We start from the raw sequence: 15,775 nt of genomic DNA, 5'->3' as shown, positions 1-15,775 counted from the left end.
AGGATAATTTTCATTTTATCATGTTAGTAGGAACATAAAGCCATATAGACATTATTATTATTGGGGATGATAATGCATAATCACAATGGCCCATGACAGAGTATTTTCATTTAAAGACACTTACTTGCACACCATTATCAGTTTTCAGCCATGCATGTGTAGTTTATGAATCAAGGACATTGATGCAGCTAATAAAGAGCTTAAACTCAGCCCCAATCCATAATTTTATAGTGGCACCATAACAACAGGTAGAGTCATCAAGTTATTTTCTATTACATGTAGTATCTGTAGTAGCAGTAGTAGTAACACGGGCATACAGTATGTGGTATCACAGTACCTTGACCTTGGAGTGCAGGTGATGATGGTGTAGGTTTCTGGCAGCAATCATAGCTAGCTGTCTCTGGATCCACTGTAACTCCATCTGAGACTGCCTCAGCAGCTCCTCCACATTAGGACCAGACGTGTGATTCCGCATTATCACCTGCAAAACCCACACAGGCAGAAATAACACACTATCAAACAAACCATACAAATATATTGCACAGAAGCCTGAAAATGTACAGCTGAATGCATATTATTGCATAAGGATTATTATTTTTCCTTACTTCCGTACTTGAAAGCTTTCACTTAATTTCACTTTGACAAACAACTGTACTTCTACATACTGTCTAGAATAAAATGCATGCATGCAACTGAATCACACTGAATTTGACTTGTTTGTAAATTGAGCATGGCATAGAGATAATAGCATGACAACTCACCTGAAGTAATATTACATACAAAGATGAGTCATTTTCCATTCATGCATTTCATTCTGAAATTGAGTATGCTTCCACCTAACAAACTTTAATTTAGAAATTGCCATAATTTCAAGCAAAACAAAAAGCAACACACATATTATATTACATAAAAACAACAAAGAATGAATGGGATACTGCATATACATATGTAATGGATCTAGCAAAAAGCTCTCTGGCACTTACTGTACAATTCCTTCATCTTCTTTCATTAAAATCACATAATTTGCTTGTTAATGTCAGTTTTCCTTTAAGTTCATTATCAATCTCTGACAGCAAAATCGGCCACATATTGTAAGTAAAGTAACTGCTCCAACTTAACATTGTTGCCCCCTGCATCGCTTCCTCTACGTGTATTGGCAGGTGCCGACCGGAAAGATTGATATTTACATGTGTGTGGCCATGTGCATGTGTATGAGTGTGTTCAGTCAGAGTGAGAGAGAGTGAGAGAGAGAGAGATCCACTCAGTTACATAAGAGGGGATTACTGTATCACAGCAACACAATGACAGAGGGGAGTGTAGAAAAAACATCAGCTTTTATCAGTCCTCAAATCCCCATCTATGTTGACCTGCTTTGTACCTTTGTGCAAACACACACACACACACACACTTACACAAAGGAGTGCCTATATCCACCACAGTGACTATAATGTAGACCACCAGCACGTGGAAAGTTAAGAAGGTTAATGCTGCTTGTACCTCAGGAGATTTGATTTATCTGACTCCATAGCCGCATCATATCAAATACTCCAACAGCTGATTTCATTCATCTTTTCTCTTTCAGACTAATGCATTTGTTTTTGAAATAAATTAAAACAGCACAAGATCACATTTAAAAAAAAAAGAATAAATAAATAAATTGACTATTGATCTTGCTCAGTAACAGCTAAACAAAGCCCACTGACATTTGGGTACCATCAACAATTAATAACTAATGGATAAAGAGGGAATAAAAGTCATTTGTTTTCATATTTGCTCTCTCTCTCTCTCCCAGGTAAGAGAAAAAAACATTAGGATTAATCGTCTCTCTTCTCTTGTATCTCTCAGAGTCTCAGCCAAATGCTCAAACAGCTTCTCAGTGCTGACTCACCTTGGACAGCTTCTATTTCCTCGCAGGGGGACTGTGGAGGAGGAGGACAGACACAACAACAACACCACCACACAAAGCTCAGGAGTCCTGTAGATTTATGCAGAAATGTCCCGTACTGCCAAGACCTCTGTGAACCTGCAGTGCTGCCAAAGCATCTCTCTCACAGATTTATCAAAGTGAGAGGAGAGAGCTGTGCCTACGTCACTTATCCAGGCCTGGATGAGGTTTCTCATTTGCCATCTACCTATTAATCAATCTATCGATCAATTACTAAGATTAATTTCAGGATAACACAGCTTTTTTTTTAGGCTTAGGGTTAGCTATGTAATCTCCCTCTGAATAAGACATCAGTGGTTTACTGTCATGAGCCCATGTCCTCAACTTAGCTGGACTCTGTAAACTCATTGTTGCATTGTTTACACTAAACTAATACCCTTTAAAAAAAAAAAATCAATTGGCTAGCACAGAATCAAGTGCAGTTCAGGAAATGGGATCATTACCCTATTTCATTTTCAATTAAACAAAATCTTCTACAAAATCAGCTGTGTATGGTTTTACAGCCCTGCTGCACCAAGATCCACAAGTGTGTAAAGCTATTTGCACCTCATCTGCCAGTGGAGAAAAACTTTGCAGGCTACAACTGCAGTTTGCACCACGTCACAGGAGGATAAAAACAATTTGGTAGCCTAATGTAGGACTTGATAACGTGCAAAACATTCTTACATTAAGGCTATAGGCTACTACACTTTGCCGCAAGTTTCACTTAAAAAGATTATTACCCATTTAAGTGAGTCTCTTCAGTGTCTCTCATCCTCTTCGCTGTGATCCTCTATTTTGGCTTCCCGCCTTGTCGGTCTTGGCAGAGCTTGGTGTCATGTCTGCCGCATGTAATCCTTCATAATAACAACAAAAAAAGGAAAATAACTAAATGCACCACATAAAAATCTAACATACAGCAGAGGTTTAGTGCGGACTCTGTAGCTTCCACGGCTCCAGATATGGTTTGCTCCTCATAACTGTGTGTGTGTGTCCATCTGTGGGCACATTGTTTGGACAGCTTCCTCCTCATATGACTTGCTCTTTTTCAAACAGTTGTGATGCTGAATTTTCTCTCACGGTGTTCTTGTACCCAGGGCTGCCTGCTGTGAAGCCATATGGCCACCTAACAAGAAAGGTGAAACATAGAGATGGAAAGGGGGGGAAAGCATTCAAGGCAATTTTCTCACCTGTCATGATAAAATGAGCGGGAGGACGTTGAGATTCTTCTTTGTCTCCTTGTAGCATATTAGATATATTTCTTATAAGCTCACAGCATTAGTTGTTACATAACACGTTGTTTTGTAACAAATAAAAACTTGAAGCAGTTATATTACCTAACAGTGGGCTAACACAGGTGTTTGCACTTAGCCAGATTGGCTAATTAGCGCCTCTGAACTTGGCACACACACCAAGTCATTACCTCATCATTTATTAGCAAATTTGATGTGAGTAGCCAACATGTCAGGTCCAGCATGGTCACTTACCTGGGTATAAAAGCCTTAAGTGAAAACGCTGCAGCTCAGGCGATCCTACACAGCTCTCTCAAGAAGTGGTAGCACAGTTTAGCATCAAAGTCCTTCTCTGGCATTTACCAACTGATAAACAAAAAATATCCAGTGGGCTATATGGCCCCCACCTCCTGAGAAAATGACAACCTGTTGTCAGAGCAGAGCAAATGTACAACAATACAATAAGCCAAGGAAACCTTTTATTAGCCCTGAACTCTATAGCCATTAGAGGTTTTGAAAGGTACGTTTTTTTTACCCGAGTCTCTCACTAGTAAAGAATAACCTGGTAAAATCACCATGGCAACCTAGGGGCAAGCTGACACACAGGTGTTTTAAATCAGAATCAGATATTACGAAGATGCAGGATGTTTGCAGCATTAATCGCCTTAAGTATTGCTTTAAGGTTTCTATCACAACCTGTGTTACTGTCAAAGTCACACACACACAGGTTGATAGCTCCTTAGAGTCAGTGTGTAGTGTTATCCTGACCTGCATGTTTCTTCCTCTTGTTCTTCTGTGTCAAATTATTTAAGTTCACATGATCTTACATAGCCCATCTGCAATACACAATTTAGAGCAGATTTCCTCCTGTTTCTAGCTTGCATGATTTTCCAAAATATTTACTCTAAAAACACCAAAAGCATATCACACACACACACACATATCAACGCGCCTGGTCGAGCCCAAGGCCATATTGTTCCCGGGTTGGCCCCATGTTGACAGAGATCACACCCCGGCAGCACCCCCTTAGCACTTTCAAAATTTCTGTGAGGAAATTTTCTAATTTGTGAAGCTGCAGCGTTTATCAGTCTCTGGTGTGTTTATTATGGAGTAATTCAGGCAGTAGGAGAATGAGCTTTGGGAAAGGTTTCTATTGATGTACAATAGTCAAACATTCAGGACACCAACAGTCATGGAAAATTTAAAAAAAACATGTCAACACAACCCTTGATCAAACACTTATGTTGCAGCTGCTGCTCTCAAAAAGGCTTTTGTGTAATTATTCTTTAGAATAGTCAGACCAAACTGTGATAGATGAGCTGGTCCCAGACACGGATACTACGCTGTAAATGCAGCCCCTTGTTTTCACTTTAATTTAATTCAGACAGAAGTGCTGCCCCAGCACATCTCCCCCTCCTTTAAGTAACTGAGAGGCCGTTTCAAACTCCAGTGGGACGCTCTTGTTCTTAGTCTGCTTCAGGTCTCTCTCCATCAGCTGGGGATAAGAACAAGGGACATTATTCACATTAATTAGATTACTTTGAGTATAAGATAAATATTACCATGACTGAGTTAAATTACATTTAGTTTGCATGCACTATAAGAAAGAATTGTGCCACTATTGCCTAAACAATTGAGTTAATTCAATGTGGAATTCAATTAAGTTTGTGAATGTCACATTACCTCATGTACTGTTGTCTCCAGTACTTCGCTGATGTCATCCTCTTGCTCTGACAGAGGCGTGTTAATCAACATGGCAGCTTTGGCCACATCTGGATTGTAATGTTTTTGCAACGTCTGCAGAAATCGAGAAAGGCACAAAAGAAATTGAGTCTACCTCAATAAAAAAATCAAATAAATAGATAATAGATTCCTATGTTTCTCCATCGTTGCTTTCCAGTCAACATCGGGAAAAAATATGGCAAGTTTGATGTAGTGGGTGGTTGATTTTGTGATTCCTGAACACACCTTAATTTCCCACAAACTGCTCTCTAAGGCACAGCTCTTAGCAGGGTCCTCTTCATCCATTAGATAAGGGTCCTCCAGAGACTCTGTCATTATAAAGACAAATAAACATTTAATTGCTTCTTGGGTGGTAGAGGAAGATCATAGTGGCAAGAATATATATTTTTTTAAATGTTGGCAATTTCAAACCATAAACTGAGACTCTCACCATTCTCTGTGCTGGGTTTATGGATAAGGATTCTGCAGGACGGGTGGCGACGGATCAAGTTGTAGATGAGAGGCAGCACTATCAGGAGGCCTGTGGGTGGCGCTGTAAGGGCCAAACGAGCCAGGCGCTTGGTAAAGGCAGCCACTAGGTACATCGGTAAGTGACTGGGGTCAAGGACAAACACACATGAAGTTACTGAAGTAAAGACAAACATTTTTAATGCTCATTATCTTGAATAGTTGGAAGCAACTGTACGTAACAAGAGAAGAGCTGCAGACCGCTCTAGTTGGATAAACACGGCTTAAAGTTCTTTTAAGTGAAGCATGCGTGATCTTACCTGGAGCTAAGGAAGAGGTTGGCTAAGTGGAAGAAGCGTGCTCTGTACTTCACATGGAAAATAGAGGGCTCGAGCAGATTATACAGCTTCTTGTAGAAATCAGGGTAATCCCTAAAAAAAAAAAAGTTATGTACAATTTTATTTCATTGTTCTCAAGTTTTTTCTACTCAGTACTCAATGTGAAAAAAATATTTCTGCATGATACTCACAGGTTGTGTTGATGTATGAGGACAAAAAGACCGTTGAGTGCCAGCAGGCTGATCGCCCCACCTATTCAACAAAAGGTGCGACAACACATCATCAGTTCATGATTATCATCACTCAATGCAAATATTACATCCTGAAAAACAGGTGTGAGAGATAGGTATCTTTAAAACAGTCAGTGTGAGCTCACATTGAGTTATTAGAGTGTTGTCACAATTAAACCTCATGTACTACTTACCAACTTCATAGGCAGCAGTCAGGAAGTCAATCATCAGAGCAGGTTTACTCATGCTGGGCAAAATGGACTCATGGAGGATCACCAAGATCTTTTTATACATGCTGCTAGGCAACTATAATAGAAAAGGGAAACAAATAATTAGACAAAGCACAGTGTTAAATGGCACAGTGTCATAGATGAGATTAAAAATGACGATTGTGCAGTCCAGATATTTACCTTATACTTGAGAAAGCCGAGCCACATCCTCTCAAAGACACGCTTGTGCTCCTGTAATGAGGTCATGTACAATCTCATTCACATATCCATTTCTGGTGCAAGCAGAAAGTGATGATTGACATTTTACTTACATTCAGTTTAGCAGCTTTCCAGTCCTCATGTTTTGCTGAAAATCATTATCTCATTAATATCTCACAAAAAAGGAATGTACGATTAATAATTACTTTATTATGGCATTATGGGAGTTCTTACCTTCCTGTGTGACCATGAAGTTAGTGAGCTCTGACTCCTGGCTCGGCAAACTAATGTTGGACATGAGGGTGAACACGTTGTTCTGGTATATAGGTACCACTTCCTAAGAAGAAGACAAACCAATATCAGCACACGAAGCAATATTTACCCCATGAAAAAACATAATATACATAAAGCTACGTAGAGTTCTCCTACCCCTTTGTTTTGCTCCATGACTTTGCCCACATTCTCACGAATGGAGCTCATGACATAATAGCGGACATCCTCCATCTCGAGGAACTCCTGGAACCTGGAGATGAGCAGGGAGTTGTCTGTGGTTTTGGGCAGCAGTCTGGACACCACCGCCTGTTCATTACATGAGACAGAAATGTCAGCACGCCTTTGTCAACTGCAGAGAAGAAATGACTGAAGTTGCACAACAGAACAGATTAAAAACAAGTATCATTATCAATACATCAAATGTCATACAGATTTCACATAATCCAACCTGGATGAGTTCCCTCGGGAAGGTGTAGTGTTCACTCCAGTCCAAGTCCTCGAGAGGATGCTGTCCTTCTTCTGCCGCAAACTTCATCAGGCAGCACAGGGCGCTCTCCTGTGTTCGGACAGAGAGACACCTTCATTTAAAACACTGCATAATGTTTGACCAATGGATGGGTAACAATGAAGTGTTGATTGCTGACAAGGTTTCACTTTTGTGCCATGGCAGTATACAAATTCAACAATCTACATGCTTTTGTTTCCTTTAAAAGGGCTTTCTACCCATGTAGGATAGTCAACCTACCTTGATGTTGTAAACTTCATGGCTGAGGTGCTCAAGCAGCATCTCCACACAACTGTTGTAACGGTGTCTCATGAAGATGCGGTACTTCTCCTCAGCACTATACCCTCCTGTAAAAGACAAAACAACAGACAGACAGATTAAAGATGTTATTTCTCTCAATATAAAAGAGTAACAGTTCTTAAATATATTGCCATGAACTATGAGCTGCAGGTTCATATATTATCTCAACATGACTTTCGCTTTGGGGAACATACTCAGATACATCTCATGAATAGATTCGTTCAACTGATCAATTATAGGTAATGAGCCTGTCCTCACCGGTCAATGCTTCCTCCTCTGCGGGCAGTTTACCCACAAACAGGTCTTTTCTCTCCAACAAGGTGCAGAACAATCTGCTGCACGAACCGACAGCACCGATAACATCCTTCTCTTTTTCAGACTGCAAACATACACGTGAATAAAGAGTAAAGTTTTAGTCACCTAAATAAGATGTTAACTACTGTAATGTTGGCCCAAGCAGCTGAGCAGCGTGTTTCCACTTGTGTGTTTCCACTCGTGTGTGTGTTGTGTTTATCTACCTGAAGGAACTCCAGTACGTCGAAGACATCGTTGGCGTGTTTTCTGCTCTCCAGTATACTCTCGACTTTGCTTTTCAGGTCGATTTTAGCTGTTTTTACACTTTGTTCTGTTGATTTTGCCGAACTCACGTTGCGTTTTTTGGCCGGCGCCATGTTTGACTCAGAAATGGTGCATTCACGTCCCGTGTGAAGAATATGAAAATCCTAAACTACATAACAACAAGGATAATGCAGGGCACACATTCTAAAAGAAATTTCTTATGACTTTAAACTTATCATTTCAGTAGATTGTTTAAACATATTTTTGTATAGATAACATGAATAGTTTAGATTTTATCACTTATTTCAAAGCCGTGGGAGCACGTAGAGGATGGAAACCGTAATTTACTCTACGTCCCGAGGACATGAATGCGACATAAATCATACCCATACATTTGTTGTATCGCCACCTAGTGGCTGGAGGTTGACGTTTTAGCTTACCGGTATGATTTTTTACAGTATGGTTTACACCTCAGCAAAGATACTCTAGTCAGGGACCATAGACTGTATATGAAAAGGAAACATATTTTATCTACAGTCTACACTGCATTTCTTCAGCACTTATTGTCATATTTAAGGTAATCGATAGTTGTATAATATCATAAAATCATCAACAGTGGCAATTGACATCCACAAAGATTCAAAATACAAAAAATGAATTAAATTCATTTTTGACTATTTTCCATTTCTTACAACTGCAAACATTTTCCCTACTTTGTAGTTATTTTTGAGCGTTTAAAGTCATTTTGCATTTTTTTTAGTTGTCTGTCCCTCTAGTAAAAACTAAAACGTGCCGAGGGCCCTCTGTTTGCTTGTTCTAATATAAAAGCATTCGTTTCAACTTTGACTATGTTTTTTTCTGATTCATCATCATTCAAACTTACAAGTTCTCACAGGTATTTTAATTACCTGCACTTGGAGACTGTGTTTACGAAGAAATTCACATTAATTGAGGTTTTAAATGACACTATCTGCTAAGAAGAGTTTTAAACAAAATATCAATGAATAGAAAAGAGGCCCATATGCTGAATAAAGCACACAATGTTATCGTAAGAGTTTACATAACTTTGATACCAACTTGATTTGACACAAGAATCCAAACCCATAGAGACAAGACAAAGACTTAAGCTGGTGAGAGACAACTGGCAGTGGCAACTATTACATTTGCTATATAATGTCCATCTAATTGTTTTGATGTAAATGAATTTATAATTTATAATTGCAGACGTAGTCACCAAACAAATGGAACAGGCATCCACAAGGATTTCACAATGACATTATTAATAAGAAACTATGATTGGAATAAAGAATAAAGAGGCATCTGTTATCATGTTTGTTTAATAACATTTGTATAAGAGAAACACAATTTAAACCCACTAAAAAAGTCAACATTGGAAGATACACTTTAGACCTAAATTGGAAGCCAAATTCCCAGCAACAGAAAGAGTGTTTTGGTGAGTCTCTTCTTTCAGCAGGTAGTGTGACCTAGTCTGAGTCATTTCCTTCTTCTGCATTGTCCTGGAGAAAAAAGGTGACAATGATGAATCAGAATGTAGCAAAACTGATTATTGACATCATGCATCAGTATTCTGAACAAATGTTCTTTTATTATGAATCCCCACATACCGGTTTGTGGTCCTTATTGTCTCGTGTTACAGCGGCGGTGGCTTCGAAATCATGGATAGGAAGCGTTGACATCCAGCTGACCATGGAGCCCTCCTGGTTCTCCGTCTCAACAATGCTGGGGTAGATGTGAGCCTCCTTAAAAGCCTTGACTGCTTCTTCCTCGCCGTCCCATTCCAGGCGCTCATGCAGCCCGTCCCCACCGAAGCGTTTGTTGTAGCGGTCAAAGTGAACCCTTTCCAGGACCAGCCCCAGTCCTGGAGCTTTGGGCACATCCACCTTGTCCTGTCCCCAGCTCCGCTCTATCACGTCCTCCTTCGCGTAGCCCTTTATCACCGCAATCACCAAGCCAATCATCTTGCGGATTTGGTGCAGCATAAAGCTCTGACCTCGCACAGTGATCACCGCAAATTGGGAATTGCTGCGGGTAAAAGGCTCTCCGCAGGACATCTCTGTGATGTAGCGGCGGGCACTGGGGTCACTTGGAGCCTTCTGGGAGGTGAAGTTGTGGAAGTTATGAGTGCCTTTGTAGAGAGCGAACAGACGATTCACTCGCTGAAGTGTCTCTGGTTCCAAGCGAAAGTCTGCTATATGCGCCGTGTCATAGTCTTTTGGGGAGAAGGCCACTGTTGGAAGCATGTAGGCGTATGTACGAGCATCACAGTTGTTTTTAGAATTGAAACCCTGGGTCACCCGCTTAAGACCTGTGGAGGGCCAAATATAAAACATTTTATTTCTCAATGACAGATTCTGTCCTCTTACCATTTCAGCAAATAGTAGGTAATACAGCATAAGTAGTCTCACCAAGCACTCTTATCTGTGGTGGCAGATGCTCATTGATTTTTTCAATGATGTCTTCAATCAGCCACACCTTTAGAGACACCACTTGGCCAGCAGCAGACACACCCTAAACAAGTTCATTGAAATAAACATCAAAACTATACATACAATAACATACGAGTAATATTTCATATGTTTTTTATAATAGAATAGTGCTCATTAGAGAATGTGTAAAACAACATGGCAATGCAAAGGTAGATTACACTGAAAAACATGTCTCTGGTTGAGTGGAAATTTGAACATTTTCTTTATAATTGCAGTGTAGGACAACCACTGTTCACTGAACTCAAATTATGCTATGGACGCACCTTATCTGTTCTGGCACATCTTTGAAACGACATCTTCTTCATGTCATCCCCGTGGTTTTCAGGAATGCAACCTGATTTAACAAGTGCAGTGACCAGTTCATCTTCGATGGTCCTAAACTTAGAAGTTCCGGGATTTCTCTGAAACAAAGAAACAGAACATTTTAAGCCAAGATAAACAAAATAAAAAAGTGCACAGAACTAAACTGAGTGAGGGAGTAACATCCACCTGCATGCCATAGTATCCTTTTCCAGAGTAGGCCAAGAGGAGGACCACTTTCTTCTTAGGATATTTCTTTTCATCTTCAGCTTGTACCCCCTCTGCTTTTAATCTTTTAGCAGCCTGCACCCTTTCAGCAGAGGCTTCATTTTCCTCGTTGGCTCTTTTCATCAGCTTGGCTGTGGACTCATCTTTAGATCCTTCACTCATCATGCGACTGGACTGATAAAGGCCACCTGTGAAGATTACACCAGCCACTGTCACCACTGTGTATAGAATAGAGTCACACAGAGTACAGTTGTGCGATGTGAGCAGAAAAGAGACAGCAAATACATATTGCACACATTTAAACAGGAAACAACATAAATAGGTAATTAAAATGAATTCTTCCAGCGCAGATAGAGACTTGTCTTACCGCTTGTCTTCAACGTCAGTGTGTGGTTAACTAAGGCACTCAGCAGTGGTCGAAATTTCAACATGTCAGGTTAAGCCATCATCAAGAGGACTCTTCTACTGAAAGATGCAAACTGTCACATCAGCTGAACTGAAGCGAAGCTGGCTAACGAAGCAGCACACGACCCTGCTAAAACTATCTGTATACGGCTCCGTGTACGAAATGTTTCATTTACCAAACACGTAAAAAAAAAAACAGTCCTCTGGTGCCAATTTTTTAGTCACTATATTGATGAATACGTCTGAGAAATGCGCAAACTGCACAAACTAATCTTTGGTAGACACGGCAACACACTCACATGGCCAGGTCAACTTTGACCTGTGAAAATATCGCGAGACCTGCTCGTTCTCGTTTTGCGTACGTCATAGCAGGACTGTACCATTTTTTTTACAGTCTATGGGCTGTACCATTTAATTAATGAAATGGTCTATTAATGACCCTCTGTAACTGCAGTGTTGAATTTATTTAAACCCCTTTTGTTTACACGCGATATTCTACATCCAACACCAAATATCACAAAAAAAACTTCTTTTTCTTTCTTTTTCTTTTTTTTTTTTTTACCAAACCACATAGGCAAGTGACGGATTTATAACGCCTTTGATTGAACAGCAGGTCCACTGTATCGTAGTTGGGCCATCAAATTGGCATACTCTGAAAAAAGGAATTAAGAAAGCAACCACACGTCAGATTTTTAAAGACATGCTTCCACGACAGTCAGTTTAGATGTAATAATACTGTCTCTGTGTGTTTTACATTTCAGAGCAGAATAAGGGAAAAGTGCCCCCCATTCAGCCAAATGCATATTGCAGGGAATTTAGGCGAAAGTCTATGTGTAGTGACATCTTTGTCCACTTGGGTGCGGCAAAATCACACGAACAGAGGTCTTCCATTTACTATGAAAAAAACGTATTAAACATAATGACGCCAAATTGTATTTTAGGTTATCCTTATCTGATTCTCATATCATATTAGGCTATATTCAATCCAAAATCCCCCCCTTTTTTTGCCTTGTATGAGAACAACTGCAATTTTCAGTAAATAATCTGGGCCAGCTGGGCTTTAATTGTTTGTTTTTTGTTGCTGTTGTTTTTTTATGCAGAGTTCTCCAATTTACATATCATGTGCTACAATACCTTGTTGTTCTTGGTTGTGTGTATGTGTGTGCACTGCTCACTTTCGCTTGAATCATCACTGCAGACCTCACCTTAACTCTTCATAATGTAAGCAAGCAGACACCCTGATAAAAAATGGGCTTGTTGTAGAAATCAATTACATGATGTATATAGCCTATGTTTTCCATCATCATATTAAACCATATAAAGTATTACAGTGTCAATTTACAGTGGTCACTCATCACAATGTGCTGTGACTCATGTAACTGTCATGCATGATGATAAATGCTGACATCAAATTATAGCGGTAAAGAGGCTCAGCACTTACAGAGCAGTGAGAGCTTCATGTCTTTCTCAAGGACACCGCAACAAGAAGGAAGTCTGGTTGCCAAGGGGCCAAACCTTTAACCTTCTCATCCTGAGATGGCCTTAGAGTGCACACTTGCACTTTTTATAGCACCTTATAAGGTGATTAGCTAGTTTTCAGCTGAAAACCCGATGCCAAACATAGGCTTGTTATGGGAAAAGTGCCCATTACTGAATGATGGTGATTCTAAATGGGAAACAGTGATTCCTCATGACTTGTTATAAGGCTTTGGGGGATTAAAGAGAAGTATTTTTAAATTAGATTATTAACTTATTGCTTATAGCCTTCTCGTTTTGACAGGAGCAAACAGGGGCATGACTAAGTGTTAAATTCCCAAAATTAAAAAGCTATAAAATTACTGAGTGTAGAGACAATTTCTTTCAGTTGGCACATAAAAACTGTAAATTGTATGCAGATAAACTCAGAGAATAATGTTCAAATGTTCAAAAAAGTCTCTTCATGGATTTTAATCAATTATTTTCTTTGACCAAGACGACCTTATGTAATAGGGGTCTGATCTGAACCAGCAAAAAATGATCATCCATCCCCTGGAGATAGACATAAACAAAGCTAGTAGTGTTCATCTTCACTATATCCTCGCTGTTTCATCTCAAGCCTGACAGAAAGAAATGAGCAGCCACCATCTGAAGACAGAGTCCGGCCTCAAAAAGAGCCATTTACCAAGCTTTAAAAAAAAAAAAAAAAAAAAAAGACCTAAACCTCACTGCAAAGCTCACACTCTCCTTTATTCCAACACAGTGTAAGCTGGCTGCAGTCTGTGCAAGGAATCCAGCACAGCACAACCTTGATCAGGTTGAATTGACACTCTCTGCCTGTGTACTGCCTCCACATATACATAACAAAAAAATAATTAATCAAAAGCCATCCTCTTTGTTAGTAATGAAATCCACAGCTGCAGAAGCTGTTACCCTGCTGGCTGAGTTATATAAGCTGCTGTGCTGAACAAAGCAAACATCACACGTTGTATCCCCTAAATAGAAGGGGAATCAAGTAAAAGTAATTATTTTTAGAATAAGTACCAGTCGCTCTTAAACAATGTGACTTATACTATATCAAGCATGTATTATCAGGCTTGAAATGACTACATCCTTTTCCTTTTTTTGTAGCTCTGAGCTAATTTGAAGTATTGTCAGTCTGCTTCTACTATTTGAGACACTGTGCTCAGTTTTTAGAATGGACAATGAGGATGAACTGAGTACACACTCAGCTTGAAATAGCGCTCTCAAAATGGATCCATTTTATCATTAGACAGTAGTTTAAAAGAAAGTCTGTCCATTGCAACAGAAGCATCTTGAATCCTCTATTTTGGCTGAGGTCAGAATACCTACCGTATATAACCTGCTGTAACTTAAGCACATTATTTCATTTTAATTTGCATTACATCATGTAGGAATGTGATGATCCTTTTTTAGATTGCTTCGGTTTTTATCAAGTGCTTTCAAAACTAACTATCGTAAACAGTAACATGTGTGTTTGTATTCATGTTTAATGTGCGTAGAAAAAACATTGGGATATTGCGTATTTTTGTTTTTATTTTCCACATGCATTATCATGCTTTTTGCAAATGGAGCATTACAGGATTAAGCTCTTTCTCAGCACCTTTATTTTTATCCCAAAACGCTGTGTGTCTGAGTAGTTGCAGATTTTTTTTTCTTGTCAATGAACAGGAGTCTGTGGCAGCATGCATTAATCTCAGTGTCTGAAAATAACTTGAGTTTCAGATAGACAGCAGATACTGTGGGCTGAAAGATAGCCTACCTCACACAGAAACTATCCCACTGTCTTTAGGGATTTTGAGTTTAACCCTTTAACTGAATTCTCTCATTTTCTCTCAGTGTATATAATTCTTCAAAGTATGATTACACTCTGGTGCAAAAAGGATTGATATGTCGCTGCTCAATTTGACTCTATACAGTATCAAAACAACTTCCGTGACTAATTTAACAGATAAATTCTTGATTAAGGGCCAGAGAGCAAATGATAAGGCTGACTGTGTTATAACACAGCTTGCTCTGTCAATCTAAAAAAGAGTGGTATTTTTCACAGACACTTCAAATAACACTGACAAAGACAATAAAAATGATGCCTGCAGTGCAAGAGTGTGTGATGACAGCAAGGGAAAGTAAAATATTTATTATACATAAAATATTATCCTCATTTACCTGTCACTTTCACTGAAATAGGATAAAGAATATTTCACATTAATGAACAAAGAAAGGAATATATGAACACTGACGAAGAGTCATATGTAATTTACTGTGATGAAATAGGCTATTGCCAATACACCATAAGAGTAATGAAATCCTTTTTCTACTGTTACTTAGTCCTGATAGGCTAGGCCTGTTGTTTTTCTGATTCCACTGATTCAAAAAAGTAGCCTACACTTTTGACAAGATACATTCTTCATATGTGGAGATCTCATAATATAGACTTGTTTGAAGCAGTTATAACATTTCATTCAAGGTGAACAGATAGCTATAGGCTACAGACCCATTTTGATGATGGAGAAACAATTTTTGGCTTATTTCTGGCAAGTTTGTTGTGCATTTTCCAAAATAAAGGCTATTATTGAGAAACGGATTTAAAACAATCAAATTCACCATCATTCCTTCTGTAACAACATATTTATAGACTGCCTGTTGCTGGATAGCACACTTTGCTTTGGCTTATATTTGGAAATTGTGTGGAAAATGTAAAAAAAATAATAATAAAAAAAAAAAGTGAGTGAGTGAATGTAATGTATAATAATGTAATGTGAAAATGTGGCATGTAACTGTATGACACCACACAACCGCACCACGCATTATCGTTATGGAGAGAGAGAGGGAGAGAGAGAGAGAGAGAGAGAAGGATTTC

At 39.1% G+C, this 15,775-nt stretch overlaps 3 protein-coding genes across 15 annotated transcripts in view; all 3 read right to left on the bottom strand.

The window, feature by feature from the left end:
* rimbp2a (RIMS binding protein 2a) overlaps positions 1-2,982 on the bottom strand; it is a 59,948-nt gene extending 56,966 nt beyond the window's left edge. For 9 of the 12 annotated variants that reach the window (XM_085793785.1, XM_085793787.1, XM_085793793.1 and 6 more), the window contains exon 1: positions 338-525. In XM_085793785.1, coding sequence (XP_085649911.1) covers positions 338-475 — 138 coding nt within the window. In that variant the 5' untranslated portion in view covers positions 476-525. Of the gene's footprint in view, positions 1-337; positions 526-1,888; positions 1,920-2,667 lie in introns of those variants that run through there. The other 3 variants (XM_085793791.1, XM_085793797.1, XM_085793796.1) reach the window with 3 other exon arrangements.
* Positions 2,983-4,292: 1,310 nt separating this feature from the next.
* noc4l (nucleolar complex associated 4 homolog) lies at positions 4,293-8,111 on the bottom strand. Of its 2 annotated transcripts, none has more exons than XM_085793803.1 (15): positions 7,939-8,111; positions 7,679-7,799; positions 7,361-7,467; positions 7,064-7,171; positions 6,772-6,921; positions 6,577-6,679; positions 6,456-6,490; positions 6,325-6,375; positions 6,109-6,220; positions 5,876-5,936; positions 5,667-5,777; positions 5,330-5,493; positions 5,125-5,207; positions 4,840-4,953; positions 4,293-4,651 (listed from the first exon to the last, which is right to left on the bottom strand). In XM_085793803.1, exons 1-15 carry the CDS (start codon positions 8,089-8,091, stop codon positions 4,532-4,534), a joined length of 1,593 nt encoding a protein of 530 aa, XP_085649929.1. In that variant the 5' UTR covers positions 8,092-8,111; the 3' UTR covers positions 4,293-4,531. The 2 variants fall into 2 exon arrangements, with proteins under 2 accessions (XP_085649929.1, XP_085649930.1); XM_085793804.1 differs by having other exon boundaries at positions 7,361-7,464.
* Positions 8,112-9,299: 1,188 nt separating this feature from the next.
* On the bottom strand, positions 9,300-11,739 carry pus1 (pseudouridine synthase 1). Its single transcript, XM_085793784.1, has 6 exons — positions 11,381-11,739; positions 10,975-11,201; positions 10,749-10,886; positions 10,405-10,507; positions 9,604-10,304; positions 9,300-9,495 (listed from the first exon to the last, which is right to left on the bottom strand). Exons 1-6 carry the CDS (start codon positions 11,442-11,444, stop codon positions 9,463-9,465), a joined length of 1,266 nt encoding a protein of 421 aa, XP_085649910.1. The 5' UTR covers positions 11,445-11,739; the 3' UTR covers positions 9,300-9,462.
* Positions 11,740-15,775: the final 4,036 nt, after the last annotated feature.

This window comes from Trachurus japonicus, chromosome 12 (assembly GCF_045865225.1).
Source record: "Trachurus japonicus isolate A0001 chromosome 12, Traja_1.0".
Taxonomy (NCBI): Eukaryota; Metazoa; Chordata; class Actinopteri; order Carangiformes; family Carangidae; genus Trachurus; species Trachurus japonicus.
Note: the sequence above shows the minus strand (reverse complement) of the source record. Positions and strands in the feature narration are given on the sequence as shown.